Raw genomic sequence first — 18,158 nt, 5'->3', positions numbered from 1 at the left:
TTTTTTTATGGTTTTTCTCGATCAGAGGTTTGCAACGTTTTGGTCCTGCCTCCATACTGTTTTTATGTAATTTTCTAGAATCAAAACTAAGGCAACGTTGTGGTTAGTATCTTTAATACAAAACATTTTTACCTATTTGATCTTTCGGATAATATTTAACACCTGACTTCGAGTTTTGAGTGATCTAGGTATCATTAACAAGATTAAAAAGCTGAATTTCAGATGAAACAGCTGAAACTGTCAGAAATTTCATTTTTTTGTCAAGAAAAAGTGAGATTGCAACAGAATTAATCAATTTAATTCATAATAGTAGTCTAACTGAAGTCTAAGTTTACTTGCGCAACTAAAATTGCTTTGTATGAATTGGTCTTTACTTTCAAAGCCTCACTGTATTCTCTTCTCAACCCCTCACCCAAATGCTATCTTCGTTATCGTTTCATAGCTCACTTGCCTGATCTTCATTGCGGTCTTTGTTTTTTTCGTCTTCTGGCTGTTCCATTCTGAGATTTCCTCTCAATCTTTTCCTGAACTTTTCTTTCTCTCTCTCTCTCTCTCGCATTCTGTTTTTGCGGTATTCTATGCTTTTCCTCTTGTTAATTACTTGCAACCCTTATTTTCTCTTCTGGGCTCTTTCTTCCTCTTCCATCTCTCATTTTCCCCCATTTGTTCTTTCATCTTTCTCTCTCTGGAGCCTCTTTTCAGTTGTTTTTTCTCTAATCCTTTCTCTTATTGTTCCCCTACTTCTCTCTGGCGCTCCTTTCTATACATGCATCTTATCCTTATTTCCTTTATCTCTCATTGCTTGTCGCTATGTTCGTTTTTTTGCTCTTCTTTTCCTTTTTCTTCTGCTTTCTGTCTGTACTTTTTTTCTTTTTTATGTTTCGTTTTCTTTCCCTCTAACTTTCTCTTTCTTCTATCTGTTTTTTTAAATTTCTGTTTGTTCTGGTATTTCTCTCTCCCCCTCCACTTTTTTCTCTAATTCTTTTTCAGTTTCTTACGTTTTGTTCATTTCGTTTGACATCTCTTTCCTTTTCATCTTCATCTCTCGTTATTATGCATATTCCTTTTCCCCTTCCTTTCTCTTTTGTATCTGTCTTTTTTTCATTCAACTTGTGGTTTCTTTTTTTATATTTTTGTCTATGCTATATCTCTTTCACCTGCTTCTCTTCTTTTGCGATAATTTTTCTCTCAATTGTTTTCTTTATATTTCCTGTTCTGTTTTTTGTTGCGGGTTTTCTGTTGCATTGTCTCCAAATTTTTCCTCTAAATCAGCTCTTAACAATGCCGGAAGCCGGATAGTGAAACTAATAGTCCTTCCTGGAACAAGTTGAAAATTATTCGACCCGCCCGTTTTAAAGAGTTATTCAGACGTTTGTCGTTGAAGATGGTACGCACTGCATTTTTCAGTGAAAGACTCACTCACTGATATAAAAATCGAGCATAGGTTTTTCAAATTTTTGAAATTAGACTTCAACAGATTTTGATAGTAATTGGCCTGCTAGTAATTTTTGAAAGCGTCTTAAACTGTTAGCCATAAAACCAACGCAAATGCAATTCAAACTACATGAAAATGACCGACTAACTTGGGCCCAATTGCCGTCAAACGACCGGCTAGCCGTTGGCTTCCGTTCTAGCCAGCTGGGGCTTCGGGATGAGGGTCAAGCAACGGGGGGTCCAAATCTCAAGGTGTAGGAGGATGGTCGGGGAGTGGTGGTGGACTTAGGCCGGGGGGGGGGGGGGGTCAAACCCTTAAGATTTAGATCCGCCCTTCACACCATGAATTCGTCTCGTCGAAGGTTTTGGTGAACGCATACTTTAGACACTAGTGAATCATAGGGCTCTAGGAGAGCTGCTCGGCCACTTAATGCTCTGCGGGCTTTACCTGTTTATCCCGTTTTCGCATATAAATACCGCAGGACTAATATAATTACTAGAATTTGTTTGAGAGAAATTAGAAATATCACAAATTTCTTTATTGTGATGTCCTTTCAATGAATTCCTTTTAACAAAGAACGCTGAAAGTAGCTCACCTTCAACAATTTCAACTGTAAGAAAATGCTTTCAGAAAATTTCAATACTTTTTCTACATAGAGCAAATCGAGAACATTTAAAAACTTTACGTTCATCCAAAGCCGATGTTTTATAAGTTTTCATCTATCGAGGCGGACAACTTAAGACTCCAACAAACAAAAGAACCGACGCTGCATCAGTGACGAACAAATGATTGCTAACACAATCTGACCGTGAGCGATACAAGACTTCAACAGCGTGTCGAAGTTTCATCTCTTTCGCTTGCTACTACTGCTACTCGCTGCTTTGTCTGGTCCAGACATTTCTGTTTTTGGTCTTTTGGTTCCAGCCATTGACATTCCCGGGTTTGAGGCACTGCCAGATGATGTTTGCCCAGAAGCACCTCCAGAGCCCTTTTTGGCTTCGCTCAAGAACTTCTCCAGACCGAATGGATCCTCCTCCTCCCCACCCTCGTCGCCTGGAGCCATTTCGAATTGCACTGGTCCCTCCCTGGAACTCTGCGCTGCTCCACCCGCAAAATCTTTGTCTGGGACGAAACGTTTGGAAGACTTGAGTTTCTCCAGGTCATCACCGTAAGTATCCTTAAATACCAATCACCTGACCGATTATTTAATACTAATTTTTTTTCACTACTATTTTCTGCAACTGCATATTCTCTCAGATTAGCATAATTGTCAGCTTTTTTCATCATGATTGAACTCTTTCTGAAGCGGCTGAAAGGAAAAGCATACAAAGAACATTTTTAGTCATCTTATTTCATTATTCCCACAAATCACTGATAGTTACAAGGCAATACGGCAAGTGACTGAACCAATCTTTTTCAATTTTTATTAACCTTCATTTCTTCCAATAATAATCTCCCAATTACAGTAGAAGTCAAGTGCGTTACCTGGTCAATGTTTTTACTAGGTCTGTAGATATTGCTGGCCAAATTTGCTTCGTTTCTGAACGGCTTGTCAAAAATATTGTATGTATCATCATCAAACCCGAACCCAGAATCCAATCCTTGTGATTTGTTGAACAACCTCTGATCAAACATCGACTCATCATTCTGGTTCGCCCTCGTCGGCAATCCGAGAGCAATTTGTTCGCTAACATCCCGATCACCATCTTTGCGAAGTTGCGCCTGCTTGTCGGGGGCTGCTCGGGCAATATTTCGTTCACGCGCTCGATCTTTTCGACGTTCTTCTCGGATTTCATTTCTCTCGTTAATAGCGCCTCGTTCGTCATCATTGTTCATTTCAGCATCATCATCTTCAGCTGAAATTCCAGCTCGTTCCATTCTTGCTTTAGCTGCCAAAGCGCGTAGTTTGTTCTCTTGCTTCTCTTTTTCCTTTGTGGCCATTTTGCGCTCAACTTGAGCTCGCATTTCAACAGCCTCTCGTGCTTTTCTGTCGGCTATGAAGAGCGCTTCGGCCAGGCGGGCAAAATTCTCATTGATTGTGACGGACTAAAAAACGGAATGGAATAATCTCATGCACCCCTACTGACATCTGTATTGCCCTAACAAGACAGAATGCAATCTGCAGTACCTTTTTATGTGCGTAGTTAATACAAGCACTTCATAAATCTATCACCAATTGAATACTGATATATAAGAGCCACAGATACCATTTCAAATTAGAAACCCACAAATATTGCATCTCTCGCGCTGTTTTCAAAAAAACCGAAAATGATTTTAAGCCGCTAAAACAAAACAAATCCAAACCAACAACAGAAAAATTCATGAACTGAAAATTTGACAGGAACATAACCGGAGTGAATAGATCACCATGCTGCCACATTTTGAAACAAGACGCCCATGTAAGCCAACCAACCTGTAAGCCACGTCCATCTGCTGCCAGACGCTTGTCCAGTGGAATCGTGTATCCTTTTGCATTTTTCCAGTTGGACACACAGGGTGGAATTTTCCAGTCCTGCTGCTCTTTTGCAGTGAGTTTCCTCGTTGGTGAATGAAGCACAGGTACTGGTGGGGATGGAGGACCCCGGGGAATCTTTTTAGAAGTGTTGAATTTGGGAGGTTCCATTGGATCCACTTGCATTTCCACCATGCGGATGATGCGCTGCTTAGCACCAGAGTTGAACTCACCGCCTTGTTGCGCTGGAGTGAATCTTAAAAAAGATGGAACTTGGTCTGAAAAGAAGTATCCTTTTATTCTTATTTCGTGATTCTCCTCGCCCTCTATCTTCAGTCTGGTCTTAACGAATTACCGGCTCCCAATGATAAACACGTAGAAGGCAGTACGAAGATACAACAGTAAAAAAAATTCTACAGGACAGATTACAAAAATTTGGGAACTAATTAACTCATTTCAAACACACAAACTAAATTGTACAAAAATGCGAATGTGTTAAGCATCGTTCTCAGTGTTGTCTATTAAACAGAATTTCCATCAAGGAGAGACATGCCAATTCAGCAGCCGAACACTTAATATCTCAATAATATTTTATTATATATTTTATTATTAGTTTACATAAAATTATGTTGATATCCCATGTATCTACCTGATATATTGTGCTGGTTCCTGCTTGGGTGCAGCCCTGACAGGCAAAGCAGCTGAGATTTTACTGTTGACTAGTTTCTCAAGAGCAGCTCTGGTGGACTCTGTCGTACTTTTGATCTCATCTTCATCTGGACGCTGCAGATCTGTCTCACTGTACTGCTTGTACAGAGTACTCTCCACACCTGCAAACAAGGTTTCATCATAGATTAATTCCATTGAGTTCGATGTGTGCAAGTGTTTAAAAAGTTTTCTTGTTAATAACAAATCTTGTTTACAGCATAGAGAAAATTTCACGAGCACTAAGACATCTAGGCAATTTGCTCGAAACCCTCAACTGGTAGCAACAATCAAGAGGTCTAAAATAGCATCGATAGAGGTCACTTTAAGATTACAACGCAATGCTATCAAAATGCATATCAATTCGTTAACACAGGCTTAAAAAACCAACATTTTTTCAAAGAGGAAGAGGGAGACTTACAAAAAGCTTAGTGACACTACGGCGTCAAGCGAGCAGCATGTCCATGAATTAATAACCTGAATGTATAATTTTATCCTCTCTGTGGCCTGTCTTCAGTATTGCATCATACTTGACACTGCCATCTTTGTCATACTGCAAAGCAACCGCATTCGACTGGGCTGCCCCTTTCTTCTTTGAACCCATCATCATCGGGTACTGTACTACTATGCACTCTGGATACGCACCACCGTCTCCAAAATCTGCTTGTGATCTAAATATTCTAGTAGTTGAAACAGCCCACAAATTGCCGGTCAGTATCCATTAAGAGATTTAAAAATAAGGCAAGGAAAAAGATGGAGGATTAAGAGTGTAAAGAACATTTTATTTTTAGTGCGACAATATATTTAAAAAAACTATCTTAGTTCATACATAGCTCGTAGATTGCCAGAAAATAGCCGCAATAGCTTCGTAGATCTACAGTCTCAAGACGATAGTATCAGAAACACGCCACAGAAGAAATTTCTTATTATTAAATGCTGAGAAGTTATACTTTGATTAAGAATCTGTTTAACTAACTGCTGCTTCCATTAGCTGATCTTTAAAACCTTCACTTAGAGTAACACGCACTAGGGTGACCTTATCTCTGTGAATTAAAGTAAAGAAAAGTCTATTTCAGATTGAGGACCTCAATTTTGAGTGTGAGGTAAGTCACATGTGACCTAAAACTTAACTACAATGAACAAAAACTTTCTCAACAAAAGCGGAAAATGAGGCCGCACATGCAATTCAGTTGAAATTGCATGAACAAATGAACAAAAAGCAGATGAAGTGATTGAGACGTCATATGGACGTAAAAATCTTGAGAAAAAAAAAACATTTCAATAGTCCTAAAATACAATTCAAAGAATTGAACAAGCCGAAATCAACAGTATAAACAGACTCATTAGGAGAACAGCCTCGGATTAAAAAATATGCTACACTAAAACGTCCACGAAAGTAAACAGAACACTACAAAAATCTTTATTAACAAAATCTACAAATTTATTCCATTTCCCGTTTCGAAAAATAGGGTTATCGAAGTTATTGTCGAGTAACGTTAACTGCGAAAGACCTTTACACAACGGAAGTTCAGAAAACAACTTTGCAGAAAACCACAGAAAGTGAAAGGAAAAAAATATTTGGCAAAAAACTGTTCTTCCGATGTCATTGAAAATAAGTGGCATCAGAGCTAATGAAATGCGCAATTAAAATTGAACATTTGAACTTCCTTCAAAATACCCATCATTAAAAAGCACGTCTGAATTTGAAGGAAACAAATTGTAGGACCACTTAACAAAATTAGCAACAAATCAAGGCAAAAAACAAAATTTTTGCAAACAAATGGTGTCAACGTCAATAAAAATATTAGCAGTAAACTTACACCCTTAAATAAATTCAATTAGCCTAATTACAGTGCAAAGGAGACTGATCAGTAATGACAGAGCGGCAGAACAACAAAAAAGCGCGAATTACAGAAACGAGCAAATCAAAGAATTCAAAATTTTTTAGACCAGTGGCGTCAAAGTCGTGAATACTAATAGCTATGAACGAAATCGATTGAACAGATTGAAGTATGAATCATTGCAGAGCCTAGAGACCTGTCATTAGTGAATTTAAGTGGCGAGCAGTAAAAACAGCTACAAAAAATAGCACAAAAAACTTTCTGAAACAAATACAAACATACCATAAATAAAAACATACTATTAGTCCGAAAATACAATTTAAAGAATTAAACAAGCCGAAATCAACAGTATCAACAGACTCATTAGAACAGCCTCGGATAAAAACATAACCAACTAAACGTCGGAAGAATTGCTCTCGAACGACTAGTGGGAGCTCTAATCAATTGCAGCCTGCTTCAGTCGGGAGGGAGGGAGGGGGAGCCTAAATGGGACTAAGAGGTTCAAAAGTGGGCTTCAAAGAACCACATTAGAGGTTATCATATACCACTAGTAAGATTTAAAGTAAAAAATGGCACCAGTTTCGGCGCATTTTTCATTTGACTTGTAGTATTAAATTGCCGCCAATTAAGTACAGCAGCTTGAAATTGTGACTGAGAGAGAATTTTAGATCACGCGAAACGCAAAAAGTCAAGGGCGTAAAAGTCAATCGAAAAGTCAAAATTGTCAAGAGAAAATTTTGCATAAAAAAGACACACACGTTTACAATAATTGCTATGAACTTCGTTCAAGAGCAATTAAAAATATCTTATACGAAGACGTCCACGAAAGTAAACAGAAGACTACAAAAATCTTTATTTACAAAATCTACAAATTTATTCCATTTCAATTGGTCGTAAGCGACCAGTCAATTGGTCGTAAGTATTATCGATGGAGAAACTACGATGAGAACAAAATAGCATCTCTTCACGGCTGGTTGAAAAAAAACCGATTGTCATTCGTGAAAAGTCTCTTCAAACATCAGGGATTCAGTTCTGCACTCATACAGAGTTTATAAGTGGCCATGAAGTTTCATGCATTCCATAAAGAATTTCATTAAATTCCTACTTTCGGCGCTGGCTAATTCGTTTTTGGAATGACAATTCTTCGCCTATTAGTGCAAGCTCAACTGCCTATTTTGCAGAATAAAACAGACGATGAAATTGCTATTGTATAAACAATATCTAAGTCTATAAAAAATGCTGTTGACTCTGCTTTTCTCCACATTTTTAATGATAATGAAATCATTTAAAAGCCTCCGAGAACAATGGAAAACATCGGACTTGTGAATGCTGCTCCACCTCGTAAGGTACACTGAAAGCTTATGAAATCTTGAGCTTATCAAAAAGGGGGAATAGAAGCTGTTAGTAAGAACAAACAATCCTCGCTGTCCTAACCTCGGTACCCATCCTTTCCTATGGCCATATGGCGGAGGACCACTCTTAACCAACTGGGATCCAGACACACCGCCATTTTGCTTCAACTCTTGCTGTTTCCGATATTGTTGCTGAACATCAGGGTCATATGTTGCCAGGGACGGTTTTGGAAGGATTTTGGACAAAGACATTTCATCTTAAAAACGGATCAGTAAATCACATTTCAACTGATCGGTTAAATTATCACGCACTTCAATTTCTCAGAAACAAAGCACAATAGTTTTATGAAAGATACAAAAAATAACGCTTCGAAAAATTTCATTTTCAAAGTACAAATTCAGCTGCAGATTTTTAACATTCTCAGATTTTATTTTCCAACTTTGGTTTCTTCACCTCAACAACTTCCTTCTTTACTTTCTGTCTTTTCAAATTCCTTGTTTTACGTTTCTCTTCAATGGGACGACATTTCGCACCCTCTAAATGACAGCTCTTGCATCTATCACAATGAACAAACGAGGGCTTCACGCATTCTCCGCAAAATTTGCAATGTACATACGTCGGACCATCTTTGGTAGTACATTGTTTGCATATCTTACAATGCTTGTTGTTTTTGAATACGTATTTAGAGCATTTAGAACATAATCTGTAATCTTCGTCATTCGGTGGAGAAAATTTGTCGAGAGGAATTGTAGTGAAAAACCTTGCCGGCGACCCACGTTTGCCATCACCCGAGTAAACTCGGTGACCGTCGTATTCAACTCTGTAATCACTCAATTGGAACTCTTTCAGTGCTCCAACTTTCGTTACGCTGCCTCCCATGAAGTACGGCAAGCAAAGAATATAATCGCACACAAGTTTCTCATTTAGAAATGTTACCAAACGTCCAATAAGATCCAGTTTGACTCCGTATGGAGGATCAATGACCACCAATGTCTTGGAATTATTGTTTCCTTCGGCTTTTGTTGACTGCACAAACTTCTCAAAAGATTTTTGGCCAAGTTCCGTGAAGAAAAATTGATTGCACATGTTGAATTGTGCGAAGCGTTTTGGTGCAAAAACCTGACTTAACTTCCAATCTATGTCCAAACAAAAACAGTTCTTTGATTTCTCATTTGCATCTTTTGGAGCCATTTCCGATAACTGGAACAATAATGATGGAGTACCGACACCCAGTACATTTGAATATTGATCCGATATCGATTTCAGGTGTTCTGCTGTTTGTTTTGAGAAATAAAATTGTGCCTCCCCTGTTTTGGCATTTTGCGGCGAGAAAAGTTTCAGTGGATTAGCTATCAAATTTTCAGGAATCCCGGATACCAAACGATTGCTCGCAAAACACTGCATGTGATCATTGCCCATTACATCCGTAAACCTGCAAGATGTTCCCATTCGTCTCATGAACATATTTGTGTCTCTGCAGAATTTCCTGTTCGCAGCATCAATGAGCGCTAATTCCTTGAAATTTTTATATAATTCTTTATGGTCGTAAGTTTCATTTTGTGCTTTTGCGACTATCGCTCTTTCGTTTATCAGTTCCGAATTTTTAAGTTTTTTATCATCAATAGAATAAAAGAAAGAACACAATTTCCTATCTCGATAAGCAGAACAAGAAAAGAATTTTTTGTTTGTTGACACCTCGTCATCAGTTTTGGTTGTTTTGTTGGGGTGCTCGAGGTTCACGCTACCTTCTTTCGTACCGAAATTTCTTTGAAACAGGATCATAGGTCCATGCGCACATGACGGAACAGCTATATCGCTGGGAGGAGTGATGACATCTACAGATCCTCCAATGCTCAGATCGCGAAATTCGGTTTTTCGTTTGATTTTCATCCTGTCTGAAATATATATAAATATTAAGAGTAATGCACCAACAAGGCGACTGGCACCACTGCATCAACGACGAACCTCTTGCCAAAAATAATTCCACTGGGTTTTCAGGTAGCCAGGCCACAATTTTGACTGATGTTTCAACATTTGCATACAATGCGCTCATGTTTATTCTTCCCTTCAATCGGATATGTGAAATATTTAACAAATTAAAATCACTGTTTACAGGGACTCTAACCAAAACAGCTTAGAGCTATAAGGGTACCAAATGATTGCCGTCTCGTGAGAGGAGTACTCTAGGAACCAATCTGTTTGACCAATCAAACTATTTAGGTATTCGGCCTCTGTTTTAAAACATTCAGTTCTGCTTCATCGACATTGTACTTTAAAAGTGTTTTGGTTTCTAATGGAGGAGTATCTACGAACCACTGATGAACCAGACCCAAGATGAAAAAGTAATTTCGAGTAAATTCGAGACAAAAAATTCCGAGACAATTCTCTCCACTTGATAGCTATTTTTGTGACTGGGCCGTCTTTACACTGTCTGGAGGGGAACAGCTTGGAGTGCAGCATCCGGCTAAGTGCTACTCATCATCCCCTATTTTCCGACCTACATCCATCGTTGCCGGATGGTGTACACGGGCCTTTTTAATGTTTTAAGGAATTATTAAAAAATTTGGTTCAAAAACAGACCCTCCACCCTAGCTAACCTAGAAACGGCCCCACCTACCTACTTCATCTCCCTTGTACCTATCCCATCTCTAACCTACCTACCACCCCCACCCCCCACCTGCTTACCCCGTCGCCACCAATCCCTCACCCCCAATGCCCCTACGCCCAAGAGTATCTATCCAACAACTGCCTACCCAAAATTTCACCTACGTGCCCCCTCCCTGTTTATGAGCGCAAGCAACTCAAAATCGCCGGTCATTAGTCTCCAGACCTTCGAGGTTGGGTAAATCAAGCAGAATGACTACCACTGGGGGATCTGGAGGAGCCGCAATGTACGGCACCTCCATTCGGGTTAGCCGAAATTCTTCCTATAGGGCCTCTAGTTACTGTTTAACCATTTGGTCAGCTCTTGGTGTACAACCATCTGTGTTTAGTCGAGCAGTTGTTCTGAACACTTATAACTTTACGTTTATTACTTATAAGTTTGAACGTCCGGTGACAGAGTGCGCATTGATATTCAGTCTCGTCGTTTTGATTCTGTTTCAGTTCAGTTCTTTGTGGTTCTGCTGTTTGGTCATTTTCCTCAGTAGCAATATCATTGTCTACTACATTACACTGATGGTGCACCATATTCAACGCGGTCGTTTCACCGCACCTCTTTTCTTCACGTCTCACATGAAACGATGTTCTCGCGTGCCGACTGATTTTACATGATTATTTACTTGATTTGTATAATCAGGCTTCGAATAATTTTTGATCCGTTCATCAATATTCACTACTTACAACCTCTCTTAAAACAAAACTGAGGGCACGCATCTTCTCCGTTTTGCAGGTTCTCGAGACTCAGCCAGAGCTTTGCTCTTCTTGCAGCAAATTCTGTTTTGATGTCATAACGAGCGAAACTCAGTGAGAGTAAATCAATAGTGCATGCACTTTTGCTCCATATCTTAAGGACTGTTTACCGGGAACGGCACAGATTGCTTAGATATATTTAACGCGTCATGACTGTTTTCAACCCGCACAGCAGTACTGGTTTCACTAAACTTCCAGTTAGCCGACATTTGGTCTTCATTGTGAGATAAGAGCTGACTAGTGCTTGTCACCGTTTGAAAAGAGCTAATTGGGCTTTAGAGCAGTTATTCTCCACAACGGCCTCAATATCAAATTTACCATTTATATAATTTTTATGCTTAATTTCCGAGATTTTTCAATCTTTTCCATGGGGATGACCTTTCATGCTCTTTTCATGTTTACCGTCAAAATTATAGTTATTTAAAAAGCCGTTATTTTCTACCTCCAGGCCAAGTTTTTATAGCTTGCTCTGCCTTTGATTTTCATCATTTCGCAGACTTTTTCAGACGTTTGGCTGAATATTTGAAGCCACATCTATGTCTGACCACTCTTGCAATTTTCAACTTTTTTCTAAGTATAGTTTACGAGAGTTTTTTTTTCATGTATTTGCAGTATTCAGCTTCTGAGGGCGTCTTTAATTTTGAAAGTTTTCAGAGTTCTAATCATGTCTTCACTCTCGAGTCCAAATTGTTTACATTATCAATTAAGAACATTACTTGCTGGTCTCTAGATTCTCTAATGTCTTACATATTTCCACTCAGCTCTCATATTGCTTGCGGAGTGTTTAACTTTCTTATTTTCCGAGACCAAACTGATATTTGTTCAGTTTGTGATCGAATTTTACTCTCAACTCTGCGTACGATTGTTTTGAGAAGTTTCACTCCTTCTTCATGCATAATTAAGGACAAAATAGATGATCCCGTCTGTCATGGGCCTTTTATTGATCAAACTAATGTTTTTTGCGTCCTTATATTTCCCGGGCATTTTTGTTCGTTCTGTCCACATGCTCCTGAACATTTTTGTGAGATATGAAAATAACTCCCTCCCAAGTGCTTTTAGCTTTTGTGGACCTCTGCCATTTTTTCCAAGTGCTTAAACAGATTTCAGGGATCTCAAATTCAGTCTACATCGGCCTCAATGGGCGCTTTGCAGAATCCTTCGAAAGTCTACCGTTCATCAGAGAGGAACTCTAGCACTGTGGCATCATGAGTCATTCCTTGGGCACCTATTGATAAAAATCTTAAAACTGAATTTGCTGGGACCAATCACTTTCTTGTTACGCTCGAACGCTTTTTTCTATGTGCATGCAACGTCTTCTCATCTTGCAACGTCTCTTTTATCTCGATGTTTTAATTTGCCCTCAGATTGTTCTTAAAGGTACAACTTATACGCTGTGGTCCTATTTCGAATATTTCTGTTTGGCTGGGGGTGTGCTGAGCAGCCCAGCAGTAAGTTTAAAACAATAGTGTCTCGTACTTTTTGACTACTTCAATTAGCACATCAATTACTATGTTAACTTTGATGTAAATTTGAGATAGCTCCTTGGTACTTGGATGTCGCCATGTGCTTTTCCTCCTATCAATCTTCAAGATAAAACAATTCTGGACTCTCAACTGGTGCTCAATAACAAACTCGTTGTGGAGAGAAATTATAACCAGCTACTCTCAGCACTTTATGTTGCTTTCGCAATCTGTTTAGGAAGATGGTCATTCAGATTTAGGCAAAGAGCTGCTTTTTGGCCTCCTAAAATGAACTTTTCATAGTATATGGTCTGCATTTCATTTGCATTCCCCCAATTCAAGTAACTAAGCCATTCATGCACTTTCGTCAGATCTTTCAGTCGAAGCATAAGAAATTACCAATTTCAATCTTGGACCTGTTTCACCATTGCGTTTGCATTTTTTTCAGTAGCTGCGATGATATTAAACACCCTCGCTTATTTTGTGCCGTAGATCACTACAACACAGGTTGATGTTTTTTGCATCATAGGGTAATCCCGTGTTGTAGTTGTAAATTGTTTATTTAAAACATTGGTTTTCATCACAATCTTAAAGGTGTGTTACATTCAGCGCGAATAGTTTTATTCGGCATCTTTGCATATTTTCAGTGAGTATAGAGACGAAACTTTAATTGCAAATTGACTTCTTTTTTCACTGGCCTGATTTCTCAATATCAAGTGGTGAAGGCCACACTGTCATATTCTTGCAGTGTCAATGTCCATGAGATTAAATTAGTTTTCTCACGTTGCTTCTTTCTTGCAGTCTGACTCTTCTTGATGTTTGTTTAACTTGAGGTGTCTCGCGGTCTTTGTTCGTGAAAACAATCTAGAGCCAGCCTGCCTCTTCATTTCGGCTTGAGAAAGACTAGTAGTTTTCCATAGACGTGCCCAGGAGCATTTACGCTCTATCAAGAGGTGCCCAGAAGCACTCACTCTCTATCGCCAATAGGCTCAGTAGGGGCAAGAGGGGATACGTTCATGGGAATTTAAAAGTGGGAGAGGCTGAGGTTCTCAAATTCCATTTCTTTCCGACAACTATCTTCCAAAAAAATCCAAAAAGAGTGGCTCAAAAATTTGGGATAAATTGAACATTCCGTTGGAAAATTATCCTTTAATTTTTTTCTGCAGGATTAATTTTATGTTCCCATTTTGTTTTGAACAACCTTTCGCTACTTCAATATAATCCCTAAATCCTACCAAAAATAGATCAGCGAGATCAATTAACTCAACTCTGCACAAATAGGCTTTCACAAAGCACAAATATCTCGACTGCCATAACCCGGGCCGAGGTGTCAACAAAAAAAAACACAAAATTATGTAAGATTGGCGTTGAATGCGTTGAATTTATGTAAAATCTACGCTTGAGCGTAGATCTTACATAAATTCAACGCATTCAACGCCAATCTTACAAAATTTTGAGTTGAATTTTGGCGTGGATCTTACATATTTAGCGTTGAATTTAGCGTAGATCTTACATAAATTCAACACATTCAACGCCAATATTACAAAATTTTGCGTTGAATTTTGGCGTAGATCTTATTTATTTAGCGTTGCATTTTAGCGTTGATCTTACATATTTAGCGTTGATTTTTAGCGTAGATCTTACAATTTTAGCGTTGAGTTTAGCGTAGATCACACAAATTCAACGCATTCAACGCCAATCTTAAATATTTTGCGTTGAAATTTGGCGTAGAGCTTATTTATTTAGCGTTGCATTTTAGCGTAGATCTTACATATTTAGCGTTGAATTTAGCGTAGATCTTACATAAATTCAACAAATTCAACGCCAATCTTACAAAATTTTGAGTTGAATTTTGGCGTGGATCTTACATATTTAGCGTTGATTTTTAGCGTAGATCTTACAATTTTAGCGTTGAGTTTAGCGTAGATCATACATAAATTCAATGCATTCAACGCCAATCTTACATATTAATGAGCGAAATAATGAGCGAAGTATTCAAACGAAAATTTAGAACAAAATTTTCGTTCAAATGGAATTATTACTTTATTTCTTAACAACTGCTATACATGTCCGTAAACTAATTGTAGCCAGTCAAAATTTTCAATTTTTTTCGTTTGTGCATTTTACTAAACTCCTTTTGAAATTGCGAGAAATAGTTTTTTGTTTACTTTATACGTTAAATTTTATTAGTTCAAACGATTTATGTTCTTTCAAGATAATTATAGCAAAAATAAATTGAAAAAATAACGAAGTTTTTGTTTGACAAACTAACAACACCTTCAATGTAAATTTTAGTTTTCTTTTGTTTGTGATCCCCACTGGCACAATCTGCACACCTTTTTACAGAGCAGTTGCCATTGAATTATAAACATTTTGATACGTGCTCTTGGGGATGTAAAAACTATGCAACTCCAAGCTAGGGAGGGGTACAACAAAATGGACCATTTATAATTTAAAACTAGAATTTTTTCGTGCAAAAGTTGGCGCTGTGAAACACAAAACACAAATATCCCATTAAAAAGTTTGAACAGATATAAATAAAAAAACCGAAAAGTGGAGCACAAAAATCATGTAAACATGCAAACAAACAATTAGGTCTAATGCTTAACAAATAGAAATTTTATGAAATGGAAAAGTCTTTTTTGTTTAAGATTTTCAGCTGCCGCAGCCATTCGGGTTTGAAGTTTCGATTAAATATGATATGTTTTTTTTCAAGACTTTCAATAGAAGCAATTGGAGAAATTTTAAGTGTTGAAAAGCTCGGGGCTCAATGTTGTTATCTCTGAATAAGAAAAAAAACAAAATATCTAAATAATTTTGCACTGAAAAAACAAAGGTCCATGAAAAGACCTCTCTTATTGGATTAGAAAACCCACTCCAAGCGGTATAAAACGTATAAAGCGTAATTCGTAGCAAACCCTCTAAATAATATAGGAATTAAATTCCTAATCTTGCTAAATCCAACAATTGGTCCGGCTCTTGCATAAGGGTTTCAGATTTCAGATTTATTTTTACCTAGAATTTTTTATATCTAATTCATTGCAAATTGCGAGTATCATTTTACATCTAAGATTTTTGTGCAAAATTGTTTGAGCTAAGCAGATTAAACGAGACATGATAGTAGAATGAGACATAGAAAACCAACCTAAAAAACTGGAACAAGTCGTTGCTAGATATTTGGTTAAAAGAAACTTTAATTCTTATAAGGAAAAACAAAACCTTATTACAAGCTCTGCTGCAACAAATAATATTCAATGGCATAAGCTGCTCAGCTTCTCCAGTTTTTTTATCATCAAGTTTTTATGCGGTTAATTTTCAGTCTTTTCCATTATTTGCTTTACAATGCTTTATGCCCAAGAAAAGTCTAAAGTTCAAAAAGACCACGTGAATTTGATAATGTGGGTTGAAATTAAGAAGCTGTTTCAAGCACTTGGATATTTTTCATAGCAATCATTATCTTGTTTGGCTATTTTTAAACATTAGAAAAAACGCCAATTGTTTGGAAATTGTAATGTTCCGGCAAACGTGAACGGGTTTCCTAAATCTACACCTTGTTTCAAACCAATTTACAATAATATTATTTCAATCATAGATTTTATAATCCTTTGACCAGGCATTTTAGTTTTCCCATACGCACTTTTGCCACATCTTCTATCTTCTTCTACTTCATTATCGAACTGGTTTATTAGCATGTCGATATCCTCTTTCATCAATAGAACTGTTTTCTTTGCAGGTAGTATGAGAAGTCCAGCGGCTGTTTGAAGTTGTGCGACTCCAACGTTTTTGTCATTTCCGTCAAAAGACCTTTTCTTTCATCCATGTGACTTTGTCACGGGTGGCCTGTTGTCCGCCATCGAGAGAACTATATCGTTTAATGCAATGTTTGTTTGTTCTCTCTGCAGTTTTCTACATTACGCAGTGTAGATAAATAATCCGTCTAGCTTTTCCTCCTAAAATCTCTCGAGTTTATCCATCTTTTTCACCTGTTGGTTACGTGTTGTTTTTTTCCTGATTATATTTTTAGTTCTGGCTCTGCTGAATTGGTCTTCTTATAAGAAATTATTTTGGCCAAATGCATCATTAGCATCATTTCAAACAGATGTAATAGGTCTCAAGTTCAAAAAGTTTTTCTTCTGAGTCAAGAGAGTTGTAAAATTTTCTATACAAATAGCGCTTCATGAACTTGACTGCTGCTTCCCATAACATCATTAGCATTCTGCATCCTTTAAATCAAATGTAATAGGTCTCGAGCTCAAAATTTTTCTCATCTGGGTGAAGAGTGACACAAAATCTGCAAAACTCATGGCACTTCTTGAAAGCGAACGCTGAATCCCGTAACCTCCAAAAATTGGTGTCCTAGGAAAAATTGTCAACCAAGTAATTTTTGTTCTTGAAGCTGAACACAGAGATAAAATACTGGAACTTCTTCGCTGCTAAGGCTTCGCTAAATTCAAGCTATCTCGTTGTTCCAAATAATTGAGTTGGATTATTACTACTTATTTCTCCCTTCGATGAGCTGTGAGTCTTTTGAATGCTGCAATTCAATCTTCATTTATTAAGAGTTCACTAGCTTCATGAGAACTGAATTAGTGCTGTAAAAATGAAAATGGCCACATACAATTTTTCTAGCTGTTGTAATGCAACCCTGATATAAAAGGGTCCATAATATTCTAATCTCGATGAGATGATTGTTGATGATGGCAAAACTTTCTCTCGTGCCATGTCTTTCTCAGCTGGTGTTGCAGCAATTTGTCATCAAAAGATATGCACGGCTTGCACTTTTGCAGAAGATTTTCTACTGCAGAAAGTCATCCAAAAATCCAACTCTTTCGGCGTGGATTATAGGTCCTTCGAGTTGAACGCCAAGTCGCATGTATTGCTACATGTATCGCAAGTATCGCGGAATTTTATCTTGAAAGGCTTAAAACCAGTCGGGAGTTGCTTGAACTACATTCCCGTTCGCCAAAACCCGCGTTAGCAAAATTTTGATGAATTAGTCTTGCAGTTCTTCTTCAGCCTGAAAACCATTTGTACCTGTGGGTAACTTATCCACAAACATATCGATTGTCATGAGCAGGCAAAGGTTGTCATCTTTAAATCTTTTTGCAAGAAGTTGTAGAAATAGTATTGAAAGATACGATTATGAGGCAACACAATACCTTACTCTTGTCATTCGATACCTTTCGATTATCTCGGATTGTGGGTATTTCAATTTAGTGCGATAATAATTCTTATCTTTTCTGTTCAATTCCACTTGCCAATTTATATTTGCATTATCTGCTGTCAGGGCAACGTAATGCAAGAGGAATCAAAACAGCATGCTAAACAGGTCTTGTTGAATTTTTGTTCCGATCATCAGTCTAACATTCAAGGAAACTGTCATTGTCGTCGGGGCAGATTAATCGAAAACGACTCTCTATTTTGTTTTAGTGCTTGAATATTTGAATACAAAGTGATAGCAGAGATAATATGATGTCTCAGAGGGAAGTATACGTATTGAC

At 37.8% G+C, this 18,158-nt stretch overlaps 3 protein-coding genes across 3 annotated transcripts in view; 1 reads left to right on the top strand and 2 right to left on the bottom strand.

The window, feature by feature from the left end:
- Positions 1-18,158, top strand: part of LOC142337555 (uncharacterized) — a 288,613-nt gene that overhangs the window by 217,246 nt on the left and 53,209 nt on the right. The window lies entirely within an intron of this gene.
- Positions 2,057-8,079, bottom strand: LOC142337550 (SNW domain-containing protein 1-like). Its single transcript, XM_075386859.1, has 6 exons — positions 7,868-8,079; positions 5,070-5,263; positions 4,537-4,717; positions 3,849-4,143; positions 2,921-3,481; positions 2,057-2,612 (listed from the first exon to the last, which is right to left on the bottom strand). The coding sequence occupies exons 1-6, from the start codon at positions 8,035-8,037 to the stop codon at positions 2,280-2,282; spliced, it is 1,734 nt and encodes a 577-aa protein (XP_075242974.1). The 5' UTR covers positions 8,038-8,079; the 3' UTR covers positions 2,057-2,279.
- On the bottom strand, positions 8,148-9,688 carry LOC142337551 (rRNA N(6)-adenosine-methyltransferase ZCCHC4-like). The gene has a single exon (XM_075386860.1). It carries the CDS (start codon positions 9,674-9,676, stop codon positions 8,207-8,209), a length of 1,470 nt encoding a protein of 489 aa, XP_075242975.1. The 5' UTR covers positions 9,677-9,688; the 3' UTR covers positions 8,148-8,206.

The sequence above is a fragment of the Convolutriloba macropyga genome, chromosome 4, assembly GCF_964194025.1.
Source record: "Convolutriloba macropyga chromosome 4, txConMacr16.3, whole genome shotgun sequence".
Classification (NCBI taxonomy): Eukaryota; Metazoa; Xenacoelomorpha; order Acoela; family Convolutidae; genus Convolutriloba; species Convolutriloba macropyga.
This window is presented reverse-complemented; position numbering and strand designations above follow the sequence as displayed.